This window comes from Acomys minous (genome assembly GCF_964271855.1).
Source record: "Acomys minous genome assembly, chromosome: 8".
NCBI classification, from domain to species: domain Eukaryota; kingdom Metazoa; phylum Chordata; class Mammalia; order Rodentia; family Muridae; genus Acomys; species Acomys minous.
The window spans coordinates 74,992,870-75,006,743 of NC_140489.1; the positions used below are offsets into that span (position 1 = coordinate 74,992,870).

General features: G+C 38.6%; 1 protein-coding gene across 7 annotated transcripts in view; it reads right to left on the reverse strand.

Moving 5' to 3' along the window:
• The window catches only part of DGKB (diacylglycerol kinase beta), a 693,335-nt gene that overhangs the window by 397,079 nt on the left and 282,382 nt on the right, over positions 1 to 13,874 (reverse strand). For all 7 annotated transcript variants that reach the window (XM_084791209.1, XM_084791212.1, XM_084791211.1 and 4 more), the window contains 2 exons: positions 9,937 to 10,022; positions 8,103 to 8,192 (listed from right to left, as the gene is read on the reverse strand). In XM_084791209.1, coding sequence (XP_084647335.1) covers positions 8,103 to 8,192; positions 9,937 to 10,022 — 176 coding nt within the window. The remainder of the gene's footprint in view (positions 1 to 8,102; positions 8,193 to 9,936; positions 10,023 to 13,874) is intronic.

The window sequence follows — 13,874 nt, forward strand, 5'->3', positions numbered from 1 at the left end:
CATCGTCAGCACCTTCGGAGAGCCCCTGACTACAGGGAGGATTCAGAACTGCAGGGTTGGTAAGTTCGGAGAGGTATGCATATTTTTGAAATTCTTGGGCTGATTCTAGCTGTAATGTTTACTGCCGTAATTGTCAAGAGGGCAGTAGATGAAGGACAGGTCGCCCTAGAAGTTCAGGATAGCATGTCAGAAACCGAACGTAGTGAGAGGTTGGGTACGGGCGGGAAGAAGAATGCCCGTAAAAAGAAAAAAGCGGGCGGGAAGAAGAATGCCCGTAAAAAGAAAAAAGCTCAGGACCCTCCTGTAAAAGGAGTGCAACCCCCCTCAGGACCTAGTTCACCTCCAGGAAAAATATCGCAAAGGTTTTATCCTTTAAAGGATCTTGAGGCATTGAATATTGATAGCTCTACAAGCTTTAATACCTCTGACAATGAGACTCCTGATTCGGAGGAAGAAGCCGAATTAGAGGCAGTCAGGTATGAGGAAGAGAGATACCACCTAGACGAACGAGAGGGTAATAAAAAACCCTCCCTCAATTCATCTCGCAGGGTGGCACCCACTGCTCCTCCACCCTACGAACTGCAGTCTGGATTTTCCTTCTGGCCGGAAAAGATTCGTAAAAAATTACATAATTTTTTTCCTGTGTTTGAAACAGAGAATGGGGGTCGAGTCCATGCACCAGTGAAGTTCAATCTAATAAAGGACTTGGCTGAATCTGTTCGCAAATATGGGGTTAATGCAAATTTCACCCTGGTAATGTTAGAAAGAATTGGCACTGGTACCCTAACTCCTTCTGATTGGCAGATAGTGGCCAAGGCCGCACTTCCAGATATGGGCCAATATATGGAATGGAGAGCCCTGTGGTTTGAGGCCGCTCAAACACAGGCTCGGGCCAATGTCCTTGCACTTACCCCTGAACAGAGGGATTGGACCTTTGATTTGCTAACAGGTCAAGGTCAATTTACTGCAAATCAGGTAAATTACCATTGGGGAGCTTATGCTCAGATTTCACAGACTACAATTAGACAAGTTTTTCAGTCCGCGGTAAAGCGGGGGACGTTCTGAGACCCTTTAAAAGTGGGAAACTCTTCGTCATGTCTGATCAGGGCGGCTCAGAAAGGGCTGCTGAAAACTAAAGACTTGAGATACTCATGCTAAAAATGGAGTCGCTCGCGCAGAAACAGCATGAGGAGGGTAGGAGGAGGAAGAAGGCGGAAGAGGCCACGCCCGAACGAGATAATCCGCCATCTTGGCGTGCCTCGGAACTGGCACCGCTGCCTTATGTGGACACTTCACCTCTATCAGCACCACAGGGGAACTACCATTCTCTGTACCCAGAGGTTTGGAAACAGGCTCGTGCCACCTTCCCAGTGTTTGAGGATGCCAACACCAATGGCCATGATTAATGGAGGAGCATTTGGTAATACTACTTTCAGCTGGAATACATCTGACTTTTTTGAAACTTCTAACAGGTGATTCGGCTCAGATGCGAATGGAAATGTCAGGGTTATGCATTACATCTGTGCCATATAACAATTTTACATGAGCTGCTAATTTGTCTAAGAGTCTTTCAGCTTATCTCCAGGGGAACTGGTCCGCAGAGTTTGAACATACCCTAAGAGATCTGCGCCTCGCCATTGTCACTGTGAATTCCACTCCAGTGGACATTACCACCGCTGAAGGCCTTGCCTCCTGGATTCAACAAGCTATGTATCATCTTAAGGAGTGGGCAGGTATCGGGGCTTTAGCTATGGCCCTTCTGATTATCAGCTTCCTCTGCCTTGTGTTTCTTTGGCGCTTGGTCATATCCTGAAACAGAGACTGTGCCCTAATTGCACAAGCCTTCTATGCTATTGAGGCTGGACAGTCCCCTCAGGCTTGGCTGGCGGCCTTTAAGTCCTGATCCTCGTCATGTTCGGGGTGCAAGGCAAAGCACTGCACAGGAGGTACATTGTTTGCAGTTAATGGCTTCCTGGAGAGCACGTCTGATTGCATGTGGGCTGACACCCAAAATCCTACCTCCAGAAAAAGGTGTCGGTCGGGTCCAGAGCTAGGCTGGGGCCGAGCCCCTAGCTGAGTTCTGTTGTACATCAGTGGCCAAACTTCAGGGCGGGTTTCGCACATGATCAAGGTGAATAACCTGGGTTATGGGTGGTCATACATCAGTGCCCTCTGGAGATCAGACCTCTACTCTCACCCGTTTCGTCCTGCTCTTACAAAATAAAACGGGGGACTGTGGAGAGCTGCGATGTGCCGTGCCTTAACAAGGTGCAGGTTTCCGCCATCCCGACGGCGAGTGCTCTCTAAGATAAACAAGTCCTTATATGGCAAAAGGCTGTGCAAGGGTAACTGGTGATCTGATGACGCGCAGTCCTGCTCTGACGCGGACCTATGAGGAGGTGACACCTGGCATGAGCTGATTGGCCCTTGAATTGTACTTAAGCTTGGCCCTTCCCTTCTTCGGGGCCATTCCCACTGAGCTTAATCCTGAGTAAAGATCTCGAGAAGTCTGGTTGTTGGCGTCTTATTTCCGCTGGACGGTCCGGCGCCGACAAGTGGTTTTAACTGGGCTGTGAACAAAAATTCCCTGGACTATGTGTTATCTCGGTTCAATATGAAAATTTCACTATAGCAGCTAATCTGTCAAAGAGTCTCTTTCAGTTTATTTTACAGAGTTGGACAGCGGAGTTTGAACAGACCTTAAGAGAATTGCAGACTGCTATTATTCAAGTCAATTCCACATGGCTGGATCTGTCACTTACTGAGGGATTCTCGTCGTGGATATCCTCAGCCTTCTCCTTCTTTAAAGAATGGGTTGGGGTTGGATTGTTTGGAGCTGTAATCTGCTGTGGATTAGTGTTGACCCTATGGTTGGTCTGTAAACTCAGGGCTCAAACAAAAAGAGACAAGGTGGTTATCACCCAAGCACTTGCTGCTTTAGAGTCTGGGACCTCCCCTGATATATGGTTAACCATGCTTAAGCAATAAGTCGCTGGCTGCTCAGCTCTTGCACCCTCAGAGTCTCATCTCATTGCACGAGGTAGAGTGAGTAAGCTTCAGCAGCCCTGGAGAGTTGCATAGCAAAGCATTGCAGTAGAATGGCTCTGCGGCATATATGAGCTAATTCTAGGGAGGCATGTCATCTTGCATGGGCCAGGCTATGACCTCTCCGGGTGAAGAGCTTAGGGGAGAGTTGTGTATGCAGGCCTGATATTTTGTTTGGGGATTTGACCTCTGTCTCCACTCTCCCTGTTGGGTGTCTTATTGCTTCTTAATAATAAGAAAAGGGGGAGATGTGGGAAGCCGCGCTCACATTCGCCATTACAAGATGGCGCTGACGTCCTGTGTCCCATGCTGACAAACAACTAATCTGCGCATGTGCGAAGGGATTTTCCACTCGTTGTGCTCTGTCTCTCCTGTGGCATCATCTCGCCTGATGAGCAACAGCCAATCAGGGACTGACACGTCCTAAGCGGAGGACAGTTTCCTATATAAGGGAGGGGTTTCTGCTGTTTGCTCTCTCTGTCTCCATTTTTCGTGTTGTAAGCTTATGCTCTTCCTCTCAAGAGGCATTAAAGCTTTACTGCAGAAGGATCCTGTTTGTGTGTGCAGCGTCGTTGTTGCTGACGAGACGGTAACGCTAGCCACAAGCGTGTAATCTGAATAAGTCATAATAAATTTAGACAGAGAAAAGATTAAAAACTATAAAAATCTTAGGCAAATGACTAAAAAAAGGTTATAAATTAATAAAATTAACTAAATAAAAATGGATACATAATCAAATATGTCTGTGAAATATAGAAAATTGTAAAGGAATATCTTAAATAATTGTACTCCATGGATGATATAAAGAAATGGATGAATTCCTTGATGCATACTCCATGCCAAAATTAAATCATGACAAATAAATAATTACAGAAATTTACAAATAGTAATGAGATTGAAGTAGTCATAAAAATTATCTCCCCGTACATACACAAAAATTCTAACGAGATAAGATTTCTTGCACAGTCCCAATAGAATGGCAAAGTAGAAGGATCCAGAGGGTCCTAGAAACCTACAAGTAGAACATTATGATAGGCAGATTTGGGCCCAGGGGTCCCGCTCAAACTAAGGCACCAGCCAAGGACAATACAGGCCATAAAACTTTAAACCCCTACCCAGATCTAGCCAATGGTCAGAACATTCTCCACAGTAGAGTGGAGAGTGGGATATGACTTTCTCACATACTCTGGTGCCGCACCTTTGACCATGTCCCCTGGAGGGGGAGACCTGGTGGCACTCAGAGGAAGGACAGCAGGTTACCAAGAAGAGACTTGATACCCTATGAGCATATACAGGGGAAGGTAATCCCCCTCAGGAACAGTCATAGAGGAGGGGAATAAGGGGGAAATGGGAGGGAGGGAAGAATGAGAGGATACAAGGGATGGGATAGCCATTGAGATGTAACAAGAATAAATTAATTTAAAAAAGGGAAAAAAAAAGAAAAAAAAAGATTTCTTGCAGAATTCTACCAGAACTACTAAAGAGAAAATTAATTAGGAAACTGTAATTATTCCAAAATATTTAAAAGGAAGGAGAGAATCTATTTCTGAAAGTAGTCCCTTTACCTCCATATATATGTGGTGGCATGCTCTTGAGCCCCACATGCACTCACTCGTCCTTGCAGAAACACACACACACACACACACACACACACACACACACACACACACACACACACACACAAGTAGGGAGAGACAGACAAACAGACAATGAGACAGAGAGAAGTCTAATAAAATAAATAAAATACCTGAGAATACATCTATTCAATAAAATACAATAAAACAAAATAAAGTAGAAGTCAAGAGGAAGACCACTGGTGGAAGAAACATTTAAGCAGTGAGGGATTAGGAGAAGGAAGAAATCCTGGGCCTGGGAGGAGAGTTAACTGAAAAGACAGTGTATGCAGAATCCATACACAAACATACTATCTTACAATTTCATTTAAAAATACAAAATTGGAGGGACCAGTCAACCATGTGTCACATGAAAAAGAGAAGTGAGCACACTAGGTGTTTTCGTATGAATGGGAACAAGATGCAAGGAAAAGATAGGTGGTAAATTATGCAAATCTAGGACTATATTAAATAGTATATAGAAATCTACTGGTTTATATATAAACTAAAATATCTTTTAGTAACCCGGTCTTGTGGCACATGCACACCCTTAATCCCAGCACTTGAGGGCCAGTTTGAGGCCAGCCTGTTCTGCAAAGCCAGTCTAGGATAGTGAAGGCTACACAGGTAAACCTGGTCCTGAGAATATATATATATATATATATATTAGGTGAACAATGCTAGTTTCAAAAGACATGACTTATAAAATGAAACTCTTACTCTTAGGAGTTATTTTTTGGGGAAGCCACAGAAGTTCCCCAATTAACACACACTATTGATAATTGCTGTCAGTTGCCCACAATAATTAATAAATGGGTGGTAAGAACATATTGTTGAAAATAACACATTTTTGAATGACTAGACATAGAGAAATTAGTTTTGAACTCAAACAGAAAATGTCATCTCTTCCACATCACTGTCCTAGTGCCAGAGGGTTCTCTTCAAGGAAGATGGGAGGAGGACGGACCTCAATGATCTGACTCATCCCTGGGCCCTACTTTAGCTATAATACTGACCTGCCTGGCATGCTGCCTCACTGATACAGAATCAGAACCATTATGGGGGTAATCTACTGCTTACTGGTTATATTTGAGGCTTGCCATGTAGGAGGGAATTCATGCTTAATTCACAACAAAAGTTCATAACTTGGAGGGTCATATCGCACAAAACTTAATGCTCCTGTTTTGCTAAGCAGACATATTAAATTTTCTTTAAAATATTTGCATTTATACCCACAGGTTGGTGCTATTCTCACGTTGGCCAACAAAGCTTCTTTTTGGAGTGGGCTGTGGTTGAGGCAGAGACACAGGCCTGGACTAATTGAGTCAATGGGCCACACGAAGTATATAAAGGTGAAAGGGGACATTGTCAGGGATGGTCATCAGGAAGAATTGACAGGTGGTAGTGAGAGTGGATATAATCAAAATTAATGTATTAGATTCTCCACCAACTCACAACCCATGTGACTTAATGAAAATTTAATCACTAGAAGGATAAAAGACAATTATTTATTTTCTCATCTAAGGAACCAGAACATAGGTATCTCTATCTGATCTTTGACATATGATACAACCATTATTTCATCCATTAATAATATCATTTATGTGGTTTTATATGAATCTAACATACACGCTTGCACAAACACATATATGTATATATAGGTGGATTTATTTACTTTGAGATTTAATTCACTTGATGATTTGAAAACAAAAAAATAATAAATTAAATTTCCAAATATCAAAACATTTTTTAAAACATCAAATGTGTATAGCAGAAGGCTACGGTCATACAATAAGTCACACTGATGGCTTTCTTCTCTTTAATTAATAAAAACATAAGAAAATTGGTGAATATGAGCATATTGTAATGATTATATCTTTATCTCTGCCAGTTCATATTTCACTAAATGTTAGTAATATCCTTTTACTATAATATCTCTCTGAAAATTCCAAATAGAATATATGCTATTTTTTTTTCAACTTAGCTTTCAATTCTGTCTATGTAACAAATGTAACAGTTATGTGGATGTTCTAAACTTTGCTCTAATAACAGTTACTTAGGGAGCTTTTTTTCCCCAAACGACAATTTTCTGCTCTGCTTTTATTCCATCCCAAGGGATTTCCATTCAGCATATTGAGGGTAGGGTCAACCATTGTATTTTTAACAAGCTCCCCAAGGGCTTCTGATCCACACTGCCTGTAGAGACTGTTTTAAATTTCTCAAAAGTGTGTTTAAATACAAAAATACAATTCAGAATTTAATTATTTTTTAAGCATAATCTGGAGTTGCCCTATAATCTGTAGGTAATTAGAATGACTCACGAAAGTATTTTAGACTCCACCCTGAATTACTGTGCCATGTGCACTCTGCTCGATCTACCATCTCATTGTCCGTTACATAAGATTTCTGAATCCTTACCACTTCTGAGTTCTTGGACACTGAACTTTGTTCCCTTTGCTTATGAAGTCCCCACCCAGTTTTATGTGACTATGCCACTATCATTCCACTGGTGCTCCCCTCTAGGTGAGCCAGGGCTTCTCGTTATTGGAATCAATGCACTAGTTATTAGAAAGTCTCAAGTGTTGCACATGACTTCATCTGCAAATAGAATTTCAATTATTTTCCATTCCTTTTCTCATTCTTGTTTTAAAAGGCTGGGCATAGTAGCCCACACCTTTTTAAATTTTTATTTTATGATTTGTTTATTACATGTACAACCTCCTGCCTGTATGTGTGTCTGTCTGCCAGAAGAGGGCACCAGATCACATTATAGATGGTTGTGAGCCACCATGTGGTTGCTGGGAATTGAACTCAGGACCTCTGGAAGGGCAGCCAGTGATCTTACCTTCTGAGCCATCTCTCCATGGCCCCGTTACTCATTCTTATACACCAAGTTTATAACACAATATATACCATAATGTTAGCCTCAAATAACACTGCTTAGTGTGTTCATTCTTGAGAGTCACTCATCAGTGTTTTCATTTTTTCCAGTTTTCGTTTTTCAATTTTATCACATTGGTTATAAAGTCAGTCTAGAAAATTATCCTTTTTCCATAGATTACACATAATTCTTGAACCTGCTCCATTTTAGGCTGAAATAACCTCTATCTATTTCTTATACTAGAAAGATAATTAAAGAAAATTAAAAATATGAATATTGCCTTAGAATTCTAAGTGTATGAGTTATTTCCTAAGCAAGAAAAGCCCAAACCAGAGATGTCCGAAAATTTGTCCTCCCAAGACCAAATCTACAAAAGATATAATTAAAGCCCATCATCCAGTCTAGACTTCTCAACCCATCTTGTTCCTCAAAACTTTTGATTGCTGTTTGAAATTCTTAGTAAGCATAGGACACCTCTTACATTTACTGTAACTACATGGCAATCATTCTACAGTAAAAACTTTCTCCTGTTTTTCAGATGGATTTGATTGCAGGTGTCTTACCTCCACCCCACCGCAGGCATCTGGCTAGGTCATTGCCAGTACCAAGAGGCAGAATAGCAACTGGAGGGTGCTTGACTACGTTGGCCTTTTCTGTGGAATTGAACAATGAAAATAAAAGTATTTACTATACCAGATCAATATTAACAAACAAGCAAAATTATATAAAATAGTATCACAAAGTACATTTAAACAGCAAAAAGTTGAATGACATTGTTTTTATGTTGTGGTAATTAATGCATTAGATAAACATATATCATTCTTAGGCACTAACAGATTCTTCATAATTCATACATGATTAAAAAAAAGTTTAAGCAGCTTTCATTAACTCAAAATCATACCTTGTGTGTATGTGTGTATGCATTTGTGGGGTGTGTCTTTGTATGTTTGCCTCTTTTGGCACATACATGAAGAATACAAATACATGTCTTCAGAGACACAGGTAGGTTCCTGTATAAATTTCTTTTGCAACATCAACTCTAAGGACACTTTATTTTTTTTTTATGGACAGTTGAATTCTGAAAGTGAATCAAGTGTTAGTAATGCTGTCTAATTGCTCCTATCCATAGTATAGCAATATTACAAAGCAAATAAACAGAGCACTCTTGTCAGATGACCTGAGAACAGGACATTTGTTTGCTTATTATTTATGTACTTTTAACTTAATACCACCGTACTTTAGGTTTCAAAATATATAACTGTCATCAAAATTCCATATGCTTTTTGTTGAATCACAAAACTTAAGGAAATCTAACAAATAGACATATGTGTATGTGTGTGTATGTGTGTATTTGTTCATGTGTATGTCAATGAGTGTGTCTGTATATGTATGGGTGTGTGGGTGTGTGTATGTGTATTTGTATGTATGTTTTTGTGAATATGTGCTTGTGTGTGCATATGTGTATGTATGTATATGCATGTATGTGTGTGTATATGTGTCTATATATGCATATGTGTGGATGTGAGTATGTGTATTTGTGTGTATGTGTCTGTGTGTACATGTGTGTGTATGTATGTGTTTATATGTATGTGTGTATGTATGTGTGAATGTGCACATATATGAATCAGTTCCTGAGATAACTGTTGGGTACCAATGTGATACTACTGAACGTGGGCATACAATGAGTGAAAACCTCCCTCTCTCTTCATTTTATAATCTTTACAAATGTTTAACCACTCATATGTTCAATCAGTAATTTTTATATTTCTTTAATTTTAGTTTTGGTCATATGAATAATTTATAAATAATTTATATCTTTTATTAGAATGCCCAAACCAGAATTTTCACTAACTACTTTCATAACCTCGTAGTAGACTAAATTGTTATACTCATAAGAAGAGTGTTGATGACAACATGTACTTTCTCAGAGTAACTGTACGTAGGCAACTGGGAAGGGGAGCCAGGCTTGGAGTAATGACGGCCATTCTCACCACGACATTTTCAGTTTGAAGTGTTTTCAGTGCCTAACAAGACAGAATGTTCTCATCTTCATTTCTTTAAAAAAAAAAAACCTGTCAATTTATACAGAGGGAACATAATCTGTTTGAATTAATACTCAGTTTTAAAAAGGACCTATATCTAACAAGTTTCTCAATTTAGAAACTAAAAATATTTAAAAGTATATATTTGTTTAAAATAACAATTCTTTATGTTTTAAAATGTTAATAAGATCCAGCAAGGGGCACATCAGAAAAGGAAAGCACAAACATTTTCAGAATTCATCAAGTTCTAGATAGTCGTAGACCTATAATAGGCAGGGAGATGGACAGGTGGAACAACACAGAAAGGCACAGTTACTAGTCTCACACCGGCTACATTCACACAGGGCTTCATTACCTATGCAATCCAAAATCCATCCTACAGTCCCGTCTCCACCGCATGCTAACACTCTGAAGTCAGGGACATCGCGGAAAAAGTGTAACCTGAAAAATAAGTATTTTTTTATGGCACATGATTTACATATTAGGAGAACTTCCTCATGTTTTCTTAGCTTTTGATCTAATAAGTTGTATTTTTAACATGAAAAATTTAAATATTCATTGTTATCCTGCAAATCATTCAAATATGTCTCTGTGAATATATATTCCATAGACTGTACTTTAAAATATATGTAAAAGCACATATCCCAGGTTGTTGCAAACAGCAAAATCAAAAATAGATAATGTTAAATTATAGCATTCATTTTGACATTCACCCAGATGTAATAAAACAAACATAATCCAGCTAGCACATGATGTATAATTTCTTTAATAACTTTTGTTAACTAGCCGTTGGCTTGAAAATTATTTAGATATGATTATCATGTTAGTCAATATAACGTGTTCTACACTTTTCTTTCTATAATTTTTTTTCAGAGAAATTATTCAGCCTGCATTAGGATTCCAGTTTTCAGAATTTCCTTCTGAATTTCAATCTGTGAACACAGAAGCCAAACGTCACCTTGTCCATTGACCTGGTGAGCAGTATTTTCTGCTCATGAGTGCTCAAGCTTAATTGCTGGGTCAGATGTGCTTAATACCCACTGCTCCGGTGCCGCTGCATGCAGTGTGCTCATTAACACAACCTACCTAGAGGAAAGTCACAGAAGCACCTAATGCATCTGGTGATACAGTCCTACAAGCTGTTTTGTGGCAAATAAAGGATGGAAGCAGAACAGAAGCTGATGAGCCCTCCCCTTTACCCAAAAGAAATCAGCATTGAGAACCATATGCCATGAACCATCCAAGTAATTTTTCTCTACATTGATCCATTGATATTCATATTCACACAGCCATCTAGATAGCTCCATTATGCATCTTATATATTCTACTTATTTTGAAAGTTTATTTATGAGAAAAGGATAGGGAGAGAAGGACTGGAGAGAGAGAGAGAGAGAGAGAGAGAGAGAGAGAGAGAGAGAGAGAGAGAGAGAGAGGGAGGGAGGGAGGGAGGGAGAGGGAGAGGAAGAGGGAGGGAGAGAGGAGGGGGCACTTAAATGTGTGTGGGTGGCAGTGGAATAGCTAGGGGTACTGTTACACAAAGTGAGAACGGTGTGACATGGCTGCTGGAAAACAAACTCTGGTCCCCTCAAAGAGCAGCAAGTACTCTTAAATCACTGAGCCATCTCTTCATCCCTACCGGCTCATTTTAAACACAAATGAGACTGTACGATATAGAAACATGTTTTTAAATTTTATTTAATCTCTTAACTTAAAATTTTTCTGAAAAAAAAATGTCTATATTCCCACTCGCTGCAGGTATGTGGGATTCTTTATGAATTTCTTTATTTCTGAAACTCTTTATGGATTCTATATAGAATCATGCTGTTTTGTTTTTATCACATGAGATATGAGTGAATGGATTCCAATATTAATATATACAAATAATTTGCTTTTATGATCTTTTAATCTGTGTCTGGATTTCATCATTAAAGACTAGAGAAGAGGCTCAGTAGGAAAATTACTTTCTTGACATGTGTGAGATACTGAGCTCAGTCTCCAGTAACATAAATTTTATAAGCCTTTCTTTTGATTATTATAATAATTACTATTCTGATTAATATTTGAATCACATTAGTGTGAAAATCTCCATGTGTGTAAAGGCAATTTTAGAGAGCAATGTCCTCTCCACTTATTTATGGCTGTTAATGACTCCAGAGAGGATGAGAGTATTGAATTCACTGAAACTCTTGAACAGTGAGTACATTTGAACATTATAACATGGCTTCCAAAAACATAAACACCATTTTGATTGTGTGTGCATGGTGTGAAATAGTGTCTCCGTTTCCAATATAATTGCACATTTTTGTTGGGTTTTTTTTTTTTTTTGGTCTCCATGAACAGTACAATCCAAACCTTGACAATCTGTTCAACTGAGTGTCTGCTAATGTTACCTAATAGACATTTTATATATTATGAGCAATATTTACATTTAAGGCAAATTCCTTCAAATGATTATTTCAAAGTTATATAAACAGTATACAATTATATTAAAAAATGCATAAAATTTAACTGAGTCTATGATCTGGTAATAGAGTCTATGGATATCTAACATAGAAGTTTCATCCATTTCCTTGGGTATCATGATGTGTATAGTCAGTCACTCTCTATTGTGTTGATTTGAATGCTCTCGCTCTGTCTTTTAGATTGGCTAAGGGTTGTCTATTTTGTTGATTTTCTCAAAGTACCAACTCTTGGTTTTGTTGATTCATTGAATTGATTTCTTTGTTTCTAATTTATTGACTTCAGCCCTGAGTTTGATGATTCCCAGCCATCTACTTATCTTGGGTGTGCCTGCTTCTCTTTGTTTTAGTGGTCTCAGGTGTGCTTTTAAGTTGCTAGTGTGGGATATATATATACAGGCACTTAGTTCTGTGAGCTTTCCTCTTATTACTGATTTCATTGTGTCACATAAGTTACAGTGTGCTGTGCCCTCAGTTTCATTGAATTCTAGGAAGTTTTTAATTTCTCTTTTTTATTTCATCCCTTACCCAGATACCATTGAGTAGGGAGTTATTCAGTTTCCATGAGTCTGTAGGTTTTCCGTTGGTTCTTTTGTTGTTGAGTTCCAGCTTTAATCCATGGTGGTCTGATAAGATGCAAGAGATTATTTCCATTTTCTTGTATCTGTTGAAGTTTGCTTTGTGACCAAATACATGGTCAGTTTTGGAGAAGGTTCATGAGGTGCTGACTTAAAGGTGTATTCTTTTGTGTTTGGATGAAATGCTCTGTATATATCTGCTAAGCACCTTTGTTTCATGATGTCTATTAGTTTTCTTGTTTCTCCATTTAGTTTCTGTCTTGATAATCTATCTATGGGGAGGATGAGGTATTGAAGACTCCCACTAATAAGGTGTGGGGTTGGATGTGTGATTTAAGATTTAGTCATAGTCGTAGGGGAGGGGAGTAAGGGGAAAATGGGAGGGAGGGAGGAATGGGAGGATACAAGGGATGGGCTAACCATTGAGATGTAATAAGAATAAATTAATAGAATAAAATTTTAAAAGAGTATAGATGTTTCATCAAGTGCATTTGTTAGTAACAATACATAATAACAGAGTGCAGAGAAATGGCTTAACATTTTATGTCTGTAGACACGATAGATTTTTCAAGTAAAATTTATAGATACTTTTGTTAGTTATTTATAATACTATGTAAAATACTATATATATATATATATATATATATATATATATATATATATTACTTTGAGACAAAATTCTCTAGGGGAAGTATAATAAAATTGGTGATAAAAATACAATAAAATTTACTACATAAAGAAAAAATAGATTAGTAACATTTCACTTTAGGAATGTGGGTGCTCCTGCATTTGGGGCATAAATAATCAGATTTGAGATATCATCTTGGCATATTTTTCCTTTGATGAGGATGAAGTGTCCTTCTTCATCTCTTTTGATTAGTTTTGGTTGAAAGCGTATTTTACTAGATACTAGAATGGCTACTCCAACTTGCTTCTTTGACTGTTTGCTTGGAATACAATTTTCCAACCTTTTACTCTAAGGTAGTTTATCTTTACTGCTGAGGTGTGTTTCTTGTATGCAGTAGAATGATGGTCCTGTTTTCACATCCATCCTGTCTGTGTCTTTTTACTGGGGAGTCCAGGCCATTGATGTTAGTTCCTTTTATTTTAATGTTGGTGGTCTTAGAGTGTGGGTGTTTGCTTTATTTTAGTTTTGTGGATGTGGAGTTATTTATTTCCTGTGTTTTCCTGGGTGTAGTTAGCATCCTTGAGTTGAAGTTTTCCTTCTAGTACCTTCTGTAGGGCTGGATTTGTAG